Source organism: Carcharhinus amblyrhynchos, chromosome 20 (genome assembly GCF_965287045.1).
Source record: "Carcharhinus amblyrhynchos chromosome 20, sCarAmb.v2.hapA, whole genome shotgun sequence".
Classification (NCBI taxonomy): Eukaryota; Metazoa; Chordata; class Chondrichthyes; order Carcharhiniformes; family Carcharhinidae; genus Carcharhinus; species Carcharhinus amblyrhynchos.
Window position 1 is genome coordinate 45,275,158 of NC_137343.1, and position 16,006 is coordinate 45,291,163.

The 16,006-nt window shown below is 41.3% G+C and overlaps 1 protein-coding gene across 2 annotated transcripts in view; it reads left to right on the forward strand.

The window, feature by feature from the left end:
• The window catches only part of hira (histone cell cycle regulator a), a 94,855-nt gene that overhangs the window by 60,757 nt on the left and 18,092 nt on the right, over window positions 1-16,006 (forward strand). For both annotated transcript variants that reach the window (XM_080208511.1, XM_080208512.1), the window contains 4 exons: window positions 6,490-6,660; window positions 8,196-8,400; window positions 11,113-11,211; window positions 11,940-12,088. In XM_080208511.1, coding sequence (XP_080064637.1) covers window positions 6,490-6,660; window positions 8,196-8,400; window positions 11,113-11,211; window positions 11,940-12,088 — 624 coding nt within the window. The remainder of the gene's footprint in view (window positions 1-6,489; window positions 6,661-8,195; window positions 8,401-11,112; window positions 11,212-11,939; window positions 12,089-16,006) is intronic.

The following is a 16,006-nucleotide window of genomic DNA, read 5'->3' on the forward strand; positions in this document are numbered from 1 at the left end:
CGAGAGGTGCATTTCTGAAACTGGAACAGTTTCAGAACGATGTTTACTCTTTGTGGTTATGATCTGGGAGTGCCTGAGGCTGTCACAAAACCACTGAAGATCCATTAATAACCTAAGTACACACAGATGGAAAAGCAGATGTGTGTTGAATTAGAGTTGACCAACTTTGGTTCACTTTGTTGCTGCTGTACTAATCTTCAGCCTAAAAACTACAGGGTTCCATACAAAGTAGCAAATTAATTTTGGTGCCTTTTTTTCCTGAAATGTAACCTTATTCTGATCCAGATCTTCAGGTAAAATTTTATTTTAATCCTTTGCCTCATTCCTTAAATGACAAAATGTTTTCCTGTGTCTTTGCAGTGCTTTTAACCAGCTGCAGCACACAGTTGAATTCCTGCATTTCACACAGCCTGGGGTCTTTTGTAATTTGAGTTCTTGGTATTTTCTTTGACACATTAATGGGATAAATGGATACTGTGAATGAACAAATTAAGCAGCCAGCCTATAAGCTGTACTATGTACACCAATACAGGTTTTCTGATAGTTAATAGAATGCTCACTAATGATCAGTGAGTTTCCGAACATCAAGAATTCTCAGTTTCGCTGAGATAACTAATCTCTTTATTCCCCTCCCCCACTCAAGAGGAAGGAACCTGCTGAACAGTGTTGGTTGTAATAGAGCAACAGTGGCATCTACTGGCAAGCAATTAGTACTGCAGCAGAACAAAAATAAGATAATTAATTCAACCAGAAAATACTGCAGAAAAACATCCTGGGGGCTGCCATTGACCAGAAACTGAGCTAGATCAACCAGGCGGCACGGTAGCACAGAGCTTAGCACTGCTGCTTCACAGCGCTAGGGACCTGAGTTCGATTCCCGGCTTGGGCCACTGTCTGCGTGTTTGCACATTCTCGTCGTGTCTGCGAGGGTTTCCTCCAGGTGCTCCGGTTTCCTCCCCCATTCTGAAAAATGCACGGGTTAGTTGATTGGCCATGCTAAATTGCCTCTTAAGATGTATAAGTTAAAGGGGTTAACGGGTAAATGTGAAGGGATATTGGGGTAGGGCCTGGGTGGGATTGTGGTCGGTGCAGACTCAATGGGCCAAGTGGCTTTTTTCTGCATTGCAGGGTTTCCGTGATTTTATGAGTCTATATAAATACTGCGGCTACCTGGGAACAGCATCACCTTGAGATTTCCCTCCAAGCCATCCTGGCTTGGAAATCTCGCACTGTTTTTGCACTGTCGCTGCGTCAGAATCCTAAAATTCCCTGTGGAACAGCACTGTGGGTGTAACTGTACCACATGCAGTGGTTCAAGAAGTGTCTAGAAATTCTGCAGCGAGTCACTTGCTTCCTGACTCCCCAAAGCCTGTCAGCCATCTACAGGGCACAACGAGTGTGATAAAATGCTCTCCACTTGCCTGGATGAATGCAGCTTCATCAACACCCGAGAAACTCAATACCATCCAGGACGAAGCAGCCTACTTGGTTAGTACCCTATCCACAAACACCCATCTTCACCGCTGACTTACGGTGGCAGCAATGTATACCACCTACAAGATGCACTGCAGGAACTTAACAAGGCTCCTCAGACTGAACCTTCCAAACCCATAACTTCTGTCACCTAAAAGGACAAAGGCAGTAGATACCTGGAAACAAATTCACCTTGAAGTTTCACCCCAAGCCACTCATAATCCTGGCTTGGAAATCCCTCACTGTTCCTGCATAGTCACTGCATCAGAATCTTGAAACTCCCTCTGTAACGGCACTGTGGGTGGTTCAAGAAGGCAGCTTGCCACCACCTTCTCAAGGGCAATTAGGGATGGACAATGAATGCTGGCCTTGCCAAGGATGCTCACACTTCTTGAATGATTTTCTGAAAAATGAACATGTGAGATGGGAGTAAGCCATTCGCCCCTTGAGCCTGCTCCATCATGTAATGAGTTCATGGCTGACCTGCTTGTTGCTATAATAATAACAGAAATCGGAAAATGCTGAAAGTGCTCGGCAGCTCCTGAGCATCTGAAGAGAGAAAAACTGTTAATGTTTCTGGTTGATTTAGATTTCATCCAAAAGATAATTATTTCCCCTTGAAAGGAAGCCAAAAGTATATCTGGTGTTTGAGGCCGAGGTGTCAATCCAGGTCAGGTGGATGGAGTGGAAAACTTCTCTGTTGACTGTAAAGGGTCAGGTCCTATCATAAGGACAAGACCAACCTCTAATTTCTTACTAATCTTAGTGGTCTCTGCTGGACCTCAAAAATGACAACTAGATGTGTCACAATGTAGTTGAGGGCTGATTTTCTGCGATTGCAACATGCAGAAAGATCTTTACTCTTTGCTTATTGACCTGGGAGCCCTTGAGACTGTTACTAGGTCTCTTGAAATGGTGGAAAAAAACAGAAGTAAAGACAGCTGTATATTGAAGTTGTGAAATTGAGGCTTACAAAGTCTGCTCCACTTTGCTGTTGCTGTGAAGAGTGTCATGCATGGCTCAGTGAATAGCACTGCGGCCTCGAGTAACAAGATGCTGGGTGCAAGGTCCACTCAGGGCTTGACTCCAAAAATCAAAGCTGAGCATCCAGTACAGAAGTGATGATGCGCTGCATTGTCAGAGGTGCAGTCTTTCAGATGAGATGTCAAACCGAGGCCCCATGTACTTGCCCTGGTGAATGTAAAATACCCCATGGCACTATTTTGAAGAAAAGCAAAGGAAATTATTCATTGAGACATTCGTGAAATAATAAGAGGAAATGATTAGCAGAACATACTAATACAGCAATAATGGGTGACTTCAATTCACATTCGCATGAAGGGTAAACGTTAATTACACTAATGTCCTTTGGAGGGTGTACGAGTTGGGTTTCTGGAGTGATATGTTGAAGAACTAACAAGGGTTGGGCTATTTTAGATTTAACATTATGTAGTTTAAGAGGGCTGATTAATCACCTTGATGTAAAGGAGCCTTTTGGAAATAGTGACCATAATCTGATAGAATTTTACATTAAGATTGAAAGTAATATAGTTCATTCTGAAACTAGAGTATTAAATCTCAACAAAGAAAGCTATGAAGTTATGAGGAGCAGTTGGCTCTGGTGGATTGGGAAAATGCACTAAATGATTGTCGGCAGGCAATAGTTAGTATTTAAACAAGCATTACAAAGTCTGTAACAAATATATATTCCTCTAAGACGCAAAAACCCAACAGGCAAGGTGAATCAACCTTGGCTTACAAAATAAGTTAAAGATTGCATTCTATGAAATGAAATGGCTGGTAAGGTTTCCAGAAAAAGTAGTAAGCCTTTGGGTTGGAGCAGTTTAGAATCCAGCAAAGGTGGACCATGAAACTGATAAAGAAAGGGAAAAGAGAATATAAATGCAAGCTAGCGAGAAACACAAAGGTGGACTTTAAAGCCTCTTTAGATACATGAAAAGGAAAAGATCAGAAGGACCAAATAAGAGTCCATTAGAGGCGCAGACAGGAAAATCTGGAATGGAAAATAGGGAAATAGTGGAGAACTAAATAATTACTTTGTGTCTGTTTTCATGAAGGGGGCATATGAAAATGAGGAACTGAAAAAAATTAGTATTATCAAAGAGGTAATACTCAAAATTAATTGGATTGTAGGTTGATAAATCCCTGAACTTGTTGGGCTACATCTCAGAGAGTTGAAGGAGATGGTTATAGAGGTAGCAAAAGTGCCAGGGAAAGGGCAGGAAGTGGACCTGAGGAATGTTGGATCAGCCATGATCTTAATGAATGGCCGAGCAGGTTCGAGGGGCCGAAAGGCCTGTTCCTATTTGTTAAGGTCATATTTCTGATTATCTTTCAAAATAACTTTGCTCAGACTAAGTGAATGGGCAGGATCTTGGCAGATGGAATATAAGGTGAATAAATATAAAGCTATCCACTTTGCTAGAGAAAACAGAAAGGCAGAGTATTTCTTAAATGGCGAGAGGATGAGAAGTGCTGATGTCCAAAGGGACCAACATGTATCTTGTTCATGAGTCAGTAACTGGGGATAGCGCAGGAAAGTAGCAAACAGGTAGATGATCAACCATGATCTAATTGGTGGAACAGTCTCAAGGAGCCCAATGGCTACTTTCCTGTGCTATCCTCAAATCATGGAATCCCTACAGTGCAGACGGAGGCCATTCAGCCCATTGTGTCTGCACCGACTCTCTGACAGAGCATCTTACCCAGGCTCACCTCTTGCCCTATCCCCATCATTAATCTGTTTGGTTAAGCTCAGTGACTGAGCTTCCACAGTTGTCTGGGGCTGACATTTTGCTGTGCTTGTTTGGTGTGGAATTGATGTCCCAGATCCAATGCGAGAGATTCTGTCTGTTTTTCTAACCCAAAACCAGTTCTGCTGAATAAAATGCACTTGTGAATATCTTTTAACTGAATTGATCTGAGTTACACTAGATGGCAGTCTCATCCATTATTACTGATCCAAGCATAAAAGCATGTTCAAGTTCACCTTGTGATTCCTTTGCCATGCTATTCTATTTTTTAAAAATTATGCAATATTTTACTGCTTCCATATTATTTCTTTACTTATTTGTTTGAATAACATATTTGGATCTATCCCTCTGTTAAATAACAGAGACTGATAGCCAAATTCCGCACACATGAGGACAGCCTCAACCGGGATCTTGGGTTCATGTCACACTATCTGTAACCCCCACAACTTGCCTGGACTTGCAAAATCTCACGAACTTTCCTGTCTGGAAACAATACACTTCTTTTTAACCTGTGCTTAATGCTCTTTCCACTCACATTGTCTGTACCTTTAAACTTCATTAGCTGTAAAGTCTCACATTCCAATCATTATTCATGTAAATTGAGCTTGTGTCTTTATATGCCCTGTTTTTGTGATCAGAATTCTCACCCACCTGACGAAGGAACAACCAGTTCCGAAAGCTAGTGGCGTTTGCTACAAATAAACCTGTTGGACTTTAACCTGATGTTGTGAGACTTCTTACTGTGAAATAATTGTCAGCCATGGCTCTGTTGGTAATAAAAACTAAAGGTATTTTGTTAGTACAGGAGTCTTTTTGATTTGATTTATTATTGTCATACTGAAAAGTGTTGTTTCTTGTGCGCTATACAGATAAAGCATACTGTTCAGAGAGAAGGAAAGGAGAGGGTGCAGAATGTAATGCTACAATCATAGCTAGGGTTTGGAGAAAGATCAACTTATTGTGAGGTAGGTCCATTCAAAAGTCTGATGGCAGCAGGGAAGAAGCTGTTCTTGAATCAATTGGCACATGATCTCAGACTTTTGTATCTTTTTCCCGACCGATGAAGGTGCAAGAGAGAATGTTGGGGTGCGTGGGGTCCTAAATTATGCTGGCTGCTTTTCCGAGGCACTGGGAAGTGTAGACAGAGTCAATGGATGGGAGGCTGGTAAAAGGTCAGAGTACAATAGTTAATAAAAAGAACTCATTAAATTACAGCACTAATATCCACTCTAAATCTATCATCATAATCTTGGCTTTAAGTTCTTATGTATCTCCGCTTTGGGGCATTGAGAAACAGTGGTGAAGACATGATTGATAAAACCTTTTCAAAATATAAATGATTTCCAAAGTGCCTTTGAAACCTCTGTCCCAATGTGCTTCATCACCACAGAAATACTCACGACATGAAGTTACTGATGTAATGTAGGAAATCTGGCAACCAACTGTACACAGTACACTCCCACTAACAGCAATGCATATGACCAGATCATCTGCTTTTAGTGATGATAGTTGAGGGGTATGCATTGGCCAGGGTGCTGGAAGAACTCGCCTGCTTTTCTTTGAAATAGTGCCGTGAATTCTTTCACATCCGCCTCAGGGGGAAGATGGTTTACCATCTCATCCACAAGATGACAGGCCTGATATTGCCGCACAGTCTCTGTGCTGTAGCTTGGATTACATGCTCAAGCCTGCCAGGCCTCTAACTCAGGCTAGAATGATGCTGTGGACACTAAGCATGTCCTTTGTCTCATTTTGTACTGAGTCATGCACAGCCATGGGACAGAAGGGAATGATATTTTCTAGTGTCGGAAGGAGCACCAGAGAAGTATGGGTATTTCACTACTGCAGGTCACTCACTAGCTTTGTAGTGTGATATATGACATTAAATGATAAATTTAAAATACTATTTCAATTAAGCAACAAGAGTTCAAACTAGGGAAAGACAAATTTAGGCCAAAGGCCAAAAATTCTTTGCACAAGGAGGGTGATTGAAACGATGGGTTCTGCATACTAGGTGCAGTTGTGATCCATGCCACCATGCCCACATACTAACATGAATGGACAACTTAACATGAGGGACTATCAGGAATAAAGTCCTGATAATGATACTTAAATGATGCAGATGGAAATCCCAACTTTTAAAGTCAGGATTCCTGTTACATCATTGCCAGGGGAGCGGGGGGGGGGCAATTGACTGGGGAAATAAAAGCCTGTATAGTACGGTCTTGCCTTTGTCTTTCAGGTCTGCAATTACTAGTACGTCCACTGCCATACCCACAAATACTCAACTATTGACCTCACCTTCACGGATTGAGCCAATGAAAGCTCTAGATTCCAGGTTCACTGAAAGATCAAAATCAACTCCAGGAACTGCTCCAATCTCTGCTGCTGCCAGACAGAGCGACTTGGACAGGTACGGCCAAGACAACATAACGGGTCCAATTTGATTGATCAAAAGAGGAATGACGGCAGTGTGTCTATTGGTGAAAAATGGGTACAGTTGGGCTCTGTTGTATTGACATCACATTTTTATTACATAGGAAGCTATATTTACATGCATTGTTTCTCAAGAAATGCCAGCTAGAAGTTCCTAGAAGACATTATTCTAGATTGAATTTCTCCATTGTGACATTGAGAGGTCATTTGTGGGTGATTTTCTCCGTTCATATTAATTCACACAGGGAGATCCAGATTATGTGTGTTTTTATTTGAAGTTATGTTTCAATGGATATTTGAGGCTGAATATGTGGTAGTACAAAGTAATTGAATCATACTGCTAAATGTGTCAAATCTGTACTTCTTTTTCTTTATAGTTAAGCTGAATTTGCAATGGAGGCCACACCTGGTTATTTTCAGGTTTTGTTTTGGTGTGGAGAGAAGCTATTGGCTAGGGTTTAGATCATTTCTAGATTCATAGAATCATACAGCACAGAAGAGGCCCTTTGGCCCATGGATCTGCACTGACACATTAGAAATACCTGAACTCCCATCTACCAGTGCTTGGCCCATAGCCCTGAATGTTATGATGTGCCAAACAGCTGACAATTTCCCCCTTTGCTCTGCAAAAGCGCATTGTTTGTTCAGAAAGGGCACAATCAGTGCTTCTGCAACTGGATAGGACAAATATCCCAAAGATCTCTCACTTTTTCTTAATCAGAAGCTGACATGTTCTTGGGTCCTAGGCCCTCACAATGGGTATAGCCTACATTCTAATACTCTGAGGAATCTGAGAATAGGGACAAGAAAAGGTAAGAGGTTAAACAAGCCAAAAAAGAAGTTTGAGCTGTTTCATGGAGTTCCTTGCCATAATTCTAACATGGTGCAGCTGAAGCAGCCCTGAAAATGGCGTTGGGTTGGCAGTCAGAACCAAGACCTTTTGTTCCCTTGGGATGAATTCCCTTATTCAGGAGAGGGGAAATGTGAGTGAGCAGGTTGTTTTAGAGCAAGGATCATAAATATTAGTGTTGCAGGAAATAGGTGCTGGATACTTTATTTGAGATAAACTATTTGATTTAGGACAATAATATAAAGGTTGGGGTCCACTATGGTCAGGATATTGCATGGTTGCGTAGTGGTTAGCACTGCTGCTTCACAGCTCCAGGAACCTGGGTTCGATTCCCGGCTTGGGTAACCGTGTGGAGTTTGCACATTCCCCTCATGTCTGCGTGGGTTTCCTCTGGGTGCTCCGGTTTCCTCCCACAGTCCAAAGATGTGCGGGTTAGTTTGATTAGCTATGCTAAAAAAAAATGCCCTTAGTGTCCTGAAATGCATAGGTTAGAGGGATTAGTGGGTAAATATGTAGGAATATGGGGTAGGGCCTGGGTGGGATTGTGGTCGGTGCAGATTCGACGGGCTGAGTGGCCTCTTTCTGTACTGTAGGGTTTCTATTTGCTCAGATGTAAATTTGAGATTGTTTACTGTTTGGGAACCATTGTGACTCTCTTTTAGGAGTAAAGAGCAGGGACTTTCCAAAGATTTGAAACCGAGAGAGATTCAGGAGAGCAGCAGTGACAGTGAGGAGAAAATTCCAGCTTCGAAAATCTCATCGCTGTCAAAACGTAAGAACGACACTGAGGGCGAAGTTGTGGAAAAGAAAAAGAAAGGCCGACCGCGGAAAGAGACAAAACAAACAACTGTAGCCATAGCAACTCAGGTATGGATCTTATAATCTCTTGCACAAAACTCAGAAGCTTCCTCCTGTGGCTAAATGCTTCCCACCTCTGACTCGCCACCTCCCCCCGTCTCCACCCTACCTCCTCCCAGCCTACATGTGTAACGTACAGAGTGTGGTATCATACTTCATCTCATTCAATCTCTGATCTTTGTTGAGTTAATTGATAAGTGTCATTGGCTTCATTCTTCCTTGACTAGTGAATGGAAAATCTGGTTATAATCTGTCCTGAATAGTGTCTGTGTGGTACAGATGGGTGAAGGGATCGAAGGGTATTGCGGGGGGAGGGTTGACCTTAGTTGTGATACCCCAAGGCCAAATACTTTGCTCATGATTACTGTCTGGGTTTACACCTAAAGAATGGTTACTTAAGTATAGACTTTGTTGGTACTGAGAGATTGTCTCAGTGTAAGCTTCAGTCTTCAGGAGAAATAAGGTAACTAGTGGAAAATAAAATTGCAAGCAAGTTAGAATGTTGGTCTGTTGTGGGAAATTCTTTTAGGTGGCCTGATTAATTTAAAGACTAAATCTTTTCATTAAACATTTCACTTCACAAAGACAAAAGAAGTTTATTCAGTTGAAATTCATAAACTAGTTTTATTAAAACATTCACATGTTAGAATCAAAAACATTACAAATTAACAATATTCAGACAAACATACAATTAAGACAAGACAAATCTCATTTTAACCAAAATGACTGGTCAATGGTTCCACCTACACAACCAATGAGCTAGCAGGCTTTCACAAAAGAGCTTAGATTTCATTCCAAAAGAGTGGAATTGTTGTACTTTTTTAAATCAGATTAATCTGCCCAGCACTTAATTAACAGCAACTTTATTCATTCACTGATCTGTCAATCTACTGATGGCATGTCTTTCAATCAATAATTCTTTGACACGTTCAAATATAACTCTGTTATTCGGCTGTTTTATGGAAGTTCTCTCCCAAGAAATGGCTTCTTATGATTCAGCACTTTTTCTAACCGATTTAAACCGGTTCTATTGAAGGCACCTTTATCTATTGAATTTATTTTCCCCGGCTTAGATATGCATTAGTAATTTACTTTGTGCCTGACTTGTGCTAATATCTTTCATGAATACATCTTTCATTTGACTGGCATGTTAAAAACATTTCTTAGAGACATTAAAGTGTTACTTGCATATTTTGTATTATTCTCAAACCACATATTAAAACATTAGCTGCTAATTTTCCTCATGTTGGGTATTTGGAATTAATCAGAATTCTCAATTACATGGTCTTAAAGACCATGCAAATTAATGCTGATTGTACACTCAGATCAGAATTGCTTTCTCACTGACTTTGTGATGTCCTTCAAATCTCATAACTTTGTCTATATCATTTGCCCTTTAAATCATAGAATCCTACAGTGCGAAGCAGGCCATTTAGCCCATCGAATCTGCAGCAACCATAATCCCATCAGGCCCTATCCTTGTGCATTTACCCTAGCTAGTCGTCCTGACACGAAGGGACACCAGCATGGCTAATCCATCTAACCTGCACATCTTTGGACTGTGGGAGGAAACCAGAGCACCTGGAGGAAACCCACACAGACACAAGGAGAATGTGCGGACTCCACACACACAGCAACCCAAGCCGGGATTTGAACACGAGTCCTTGGAGCTGTGAGGCAGCAGTGCTAACCGCTATGCAGCCCATTAAACTCGAGATTAAAATGAGCAACTTCAAAACTTTAACTCCTGGCATTTCTTGTACTGTTTAATTTTTTACCCTCTTATCTTTGTGAACTGCCCTATGTCCTGCACCTTCGCTGGCAAGTTGCCAGTCCGTTAACAGCTGAGAGGGCTGTGAATGACTTAAAATCTTGGTCTTTTGACTTTTTGCTTGTTTTGTTTTGACAAATTTTCTGTACCACATTTGTCATGAAATAATTATAGAACAGATTCATAGAATTTCTACAGTGCAGAAAGAGGCCACTGGGCCCATCAAGCCTGCACCAACAACAATCCCACCCAGGCCTTATCCCTGTAACTCTATGCATTTACCTGCTAATCCCCCTGACTCTAAAGGGTAATTTAACATGGACCAATCCACCTAACCTGCACGTTTTTGGACAGTCACAGGGAGAATGTGCAAACTCCACACAGATAGTCACCCAAAGGTCATTGGCGCTGTGAGGCAGCAGTGCTAACCATTGTGCTAATGTGCCACCCTGAAAAATCAGAGCTTATACTGGCTCTGCACTTCAGTGGTGCACTTTGCTGATGGATCTGTTGCTTTTTTGATCTTTTCATACATGAACATTCCCCATGTTGATGAACATCTAGATGCTCTGGCAAAATTGTATCTCAGTCATTGATGCAATGGTGAGCAGTCTGTTGGACTTTGGATGGTCTTTTTTTCATTCGGAGTTTTCTTGCTCAGGTCTCTCTGGTTACTAGTGAGTGTGGATTGCATGGCTTCAATGACCGGTTCCATCACAGTGATGTCAGCGTTGACCAGTCAGCATATTTCCATTCTTTTTCCCATATGTTGAGAGTGCAGTATTGTAAATGGCGTCTTTATGTGCTTTCCATTTCACTTCTGCACTCTGTGGGAATACTAGAGAAGACCTGTTCAATTGAATCTAGACAAAAATTAATTTATGTTCCTGGTATTTACTGGGACATGGAGACTAATTGATTACACAGTTGACACTTTGCTTCCCTTTCAGGCTGCTCCATCAATAGAAAAGGAGGTGTCGCGTGTCTCTGCTCCCCTCATTGTATTTAAACTCCCAACACCGGCACCAAAGAAAGCATTCAACATACAGGTAAGAAATAATGCTGGCTTGGAGTAGTGTTTCTTAATCAGCCTTCAGAGCAACTCGGTGAAGTGTCAGGGAAGATCTTTGATTGATATTGTACAGTTGGGGTTGAATCCTAGGCAGTGTTGTGATGCTGTCACGGCTTTGGAGCTAACATTACCAAACTCACCTTACTTGGAAACTCTGCTGTCAGCAGGGAGACTTTGTTTGAGATGAACTGTTTGGTTTAGGACAATAATATAAAGGTTGGGGTCCACTAAGGTCAGGATATTGCATGGTAGCACAGTGGTTAGCGCTGCTGCTGCTTCACAGCTCCAGGGATCTGGGTTCAATTCCCGGCTTGGGTAACTGTCTGTGTGGAGTTTTCACATTCTTCTTGTGTCTGCATGGGTTTTCTCCGGGTGCTCCGGTTTCCTCCCACAGGCCAAAAATGTGCAGGTTAGTCTGGACTGGATTAAAGCCCATGTAGGTAGTAGGGTGATGTCTATTAGTTAGTAGATTGCTTATTTATTGACAACGATACTCTGAAGCTTGAAGTGATAAAAGTTGCCTTACATTGAGTGAACAATGTAAAACTCTACTTGTAACTTACAACTCCATCTGTATGTCTCAAATGTGTTCTGTAATTACAAAAGTCAAATTGGTGACAAGCTTATAAGTTGAAATCATGGCTAAAGATATATAAATAAATGATCTGATGTAGAGTCTGACTCATTGACCCGGCTTGATTTCAGGTAAGCACTGAGCCAGCCATGTACATAGAAGTGGAAAATGAAGTTCCTACAGTCACAGGGTGGAAACTGAGCCGGTTAAAGTGCATGAGAGAAGGAAAACAGTGGGACACACTACTAACCAGTCGAATCCTCACTGCTGCAGGGAGCTGGTGAGTAAAGGTTTCAAAAAAGGACAGATGGTTATTGTGGAAGTTGAATTATGGAACTGGTTCTGGGAAATACTGATGGTGTATAATTAGTCCTGTCATTCATCTAGTTTATTCACCATCAAACTTCCTGATAGTGGTTCGGGCATGAGGCTGTTGTGTATTAATGGTCCTGCTTAAAATAGTTAAGTATTATGTACTTAGTTTTGTTTTAGATTCTTATCCAATCTGTATGAATGTTATTAAGACTTGGAATGTAATAGCCTCCCTGTGAATGTCTGCTTGAAGTTTGTGTACATTAATGTCTTAATCCTTATTTATTCAATTCAAAGGTCTAACAATGTATGAAGATCACTCTTTTCTCTCTCTGTCAGTCTAGGTTACTTTCATTTGAACTGCCAGTATTATAGAATTAATGAAATAATATGGCATTTACAATTTTAAGACTGTGGGTGACTAACATGGTAATGGCACTGGAAGCTTGTTCCAAATTTAGTATTATAAAGGTATTTAAACGATTGCTGTGTCTGTGACTGGTAAGGACCTCCTTAGGCCTAATAGAGGGGAAAGAGTGGTGGGTTCACTTGATGATCATAAACGTTGCGAGTCAGAGAGTTGAAGCCAAGATATAGACATTGCTAATGAGTACTTTGCAGCCTTGCAGCGATGGTTTGTCACAAGACATATTTCCAGTATCCTAAAGTTGAGGCAACCATTCTCGTAGAGGTGTGTATGATTTCCATCCATTTTCCTGCAATGATCTTGTGACACAGAGCTCTGGGGAAGAGATAAAATTTTAAAATCAATCACGTCACCAAAATCCACTTAATTTAAACAGCTAATTTGTTGCGCACAGATGGTTTTCTTTTTCAGTTACTGCCTACTATATATCAGCATGAGTTTCAGTTTGAAACACATCATTTGAATAGGGCTGAATGTCAGATCAGGAACTGGAGGGTAGAGGAATTGACTTTCTGAGTTTTTGGACCGCAACTCAAGTCGAGAGCTCTACCCAGAAATTATTACCGTGCCAGCTATTTAAATGATTAAAGATACTTGCATGAGCTGAAAACAGCAAATTCAAGAAATAAAAATTGGCCTTTTCTTTGGATCAGTGACCACTTAACATTCCTGAAGTGACTCCTTTGCTGGACACAATGTCCCAGGCACGATGGACTGAATGCGCATGTTCCCTGCTTTTCACTTATGATTCTATGAAACCTGACTAAAATGATGCAATCTAAATGTATTTGTGCACAAGTTGGTTACGTGCCATTATCTACTGTCTGAAGCTGCACAATTTTAGGGAGAAAACCTGATTTACTGAATGGAGTTTCTTGAAGGTCCAGATTAATTATAAGAAAATGTACTCAGCCGTTGAACTATTCCAGAAACAATTTGCGTAAATATTTTTGTAATGGAATGCTGTGCAGTGTATTGAAATCAACATTTTAATGGGTGGCACAGTGGTTAGCACTGCTGCCTCACAGTGCCAGGAGCCCGGGTTCAATTCCTGGCTTGGTTCACTGTCTGTGTGGAGTTTGTGCATTCTCCCTATATCTGCGTCGGTTTCCTCCGTGTGCTCCAGTTTCTTCCCACAATCCAAAAGACATGCTGGTTAGGTGCATTTTCCTTCTGTGTATCCAAACAGACACTGGAGTGTGGTGACTAAGGGATTTTAACAATAACTTCACTAATGTAAGCCTACTTGTGACATTAATAAATAAACTTTAATCTTAAGAATGTGTTTCCTCTTGACCATTCCTGTCACAGTCCACCTATACAGCTAGTGTACTGTCTCTAAGATTGGAATTTCCTACTCACTATCTTCTGTCTTTTTTCAACGTTGATGTTCTGCATCATGAGCTAGGAAGCATGCCAGTTACTTTCTAAAATGCAGATCTAAATGATAGATATAAACAGATATATGATGGTAAACGCAGTTTTGCAAATCAAAATAAAGTAAACACACACTTTACAGGAGGTAAGATAGGACGTTAGTGTGAATCTCACTTCTGGTGCACGCCTGCACAATAAGAGCCTGAGCCATGAATAAGGCACTTCACTGAAGCTGATCACAAGGCAATTAATTTGTTGATTGCTTCTGGCGACTACACCAAATAAGTATGACGATTACCTGAGTCATTATTCTACATGAGAAATCTTGGAGCCTGTGAAAATGCCTCTGACAATAAGCCACTTGGTTTACAGATACCAATATGGTTCAGTGTACGTGACCTCCAGTATTCACAACTCCAGACATACCTGAATTTGAAGTCATTTAATCTAATTTCTCTTTAAAAAGATTTGAGTTTTTTTTTAAATGATTGAATTGTTAGATTGGATACCCTTTTCAGTTCCCTAATTGTCATCTTAATTTGCTGTTTTGATTGGTAAGCATGTCTCTTCCTCAAAACACTACCATTTAGATTAAGCTGCCTCTCCGCTTATTCTTTTTTGAATTACATCACTTCACACTCAATCCACATTAAATTGCATCTCCCATGTTTCTATCTATTTCACCAGTCTGCCTACATCCTGTTGAAACAATGTTATCATGATGCTCAGTGCTTACTACATTGCCATGTTCTGTATAATTCTCAAACATACAAATTTTACTCCAGATTATAAATCCAGGTTATTTATATATGACAAGAATAGCAATGCTCCCAATAACAATCAAGGCTGAGTGGTGGGGGAGAGGAGGTTGGGTGGCGCGAGGATGGTGGGGAGTTAAGGATCCCATAGCATATTTTTCTGTTCACCACTACTTTCTGCCTCCTATCTCACAACTGCTTACGTACCGAATTCTCACTATGCTATGTTCTGTTTTCTAAATGAACCCACTACGTGTCTTTTGAAAGTGCAGTCATTGTGTATATGGATCATCTTACATAAGAACATAAGAAATAGGAGCAGGAGTAGGCCATCTAGCCCTTCGAGCCTGCCCCACCATTCAATAAGATCATGGCTGATCTGAAGTGGATCAGTTCCACTTTCCTGTTTTCTCCCCATAACCCTTAATTCCCTTGTCTATCAAAAACCTATCTACCCGTGACTTAAATATATTTAGCGAGGTAGCCTCCACCACTTCACCGGGCAGAGAATTCCAGAGATTCACCACCCTTTGAGTGAAGAAGTTCCTCCTCAACTCCGATCTAAACTGCACCCCCCTTATCTTGAGGCTGTGCCTCAAGTCCTGCTATCCTTTCTAAGCGGGAAGAATCTCTCTACCTCTACCCTATCCATCCCTTTCATTATCTTATATGTCTCTATAAGATACCCCCTCATCCTTCTAAATTCCAACGAGTACAGACCCAGTCTATTTAGTCTCTCTTCATAGTCCAACCCCCTCATCTCTGGTATCAGCCTAGTGAACCTCCTCTGCACTCCCTCCAAGGCCAATATATCCTTGCGCAAGTGCGGCGACCAAAACTGCGCACAGTACTCCAGCTGCGGCCTCACCAGTACCCTGTACAGTTGCAGCAAGACCTCCCTACTTTTATATTCTATCCCCCTCACTATAAAGGCCAACACTCCATTTGCCTTCTTGATCACCTGCTGCACCTGCAGACTGGGTTTTTGCGACTCATGCACAAGGACCCCCAGGTCCTTCTGCACCTTCTTCACCAACCCTTTTGGGCAGCTCATCAAAAATTCAGCAGGTGAAATACAATTTGTCTTTAACAAATTTATGCTGGCTGTATCTTCGAATGGATGCTTCTAAACCCTCAAGCTCGTCTCAACTGCCCACGTTTGGCCCACATCCCTCCATATCCATCTTACCCATGTAATTGTCTAAACTGTTCTTCGAAGACAAAATTGTACCCACCTTTACTACCACCTCTGGCAGCTTGTTCCAGACACTCGCCACCCTCTGTGTAAAACAATTGCCCATCCGGAACTTTTTTTATCTTTCCC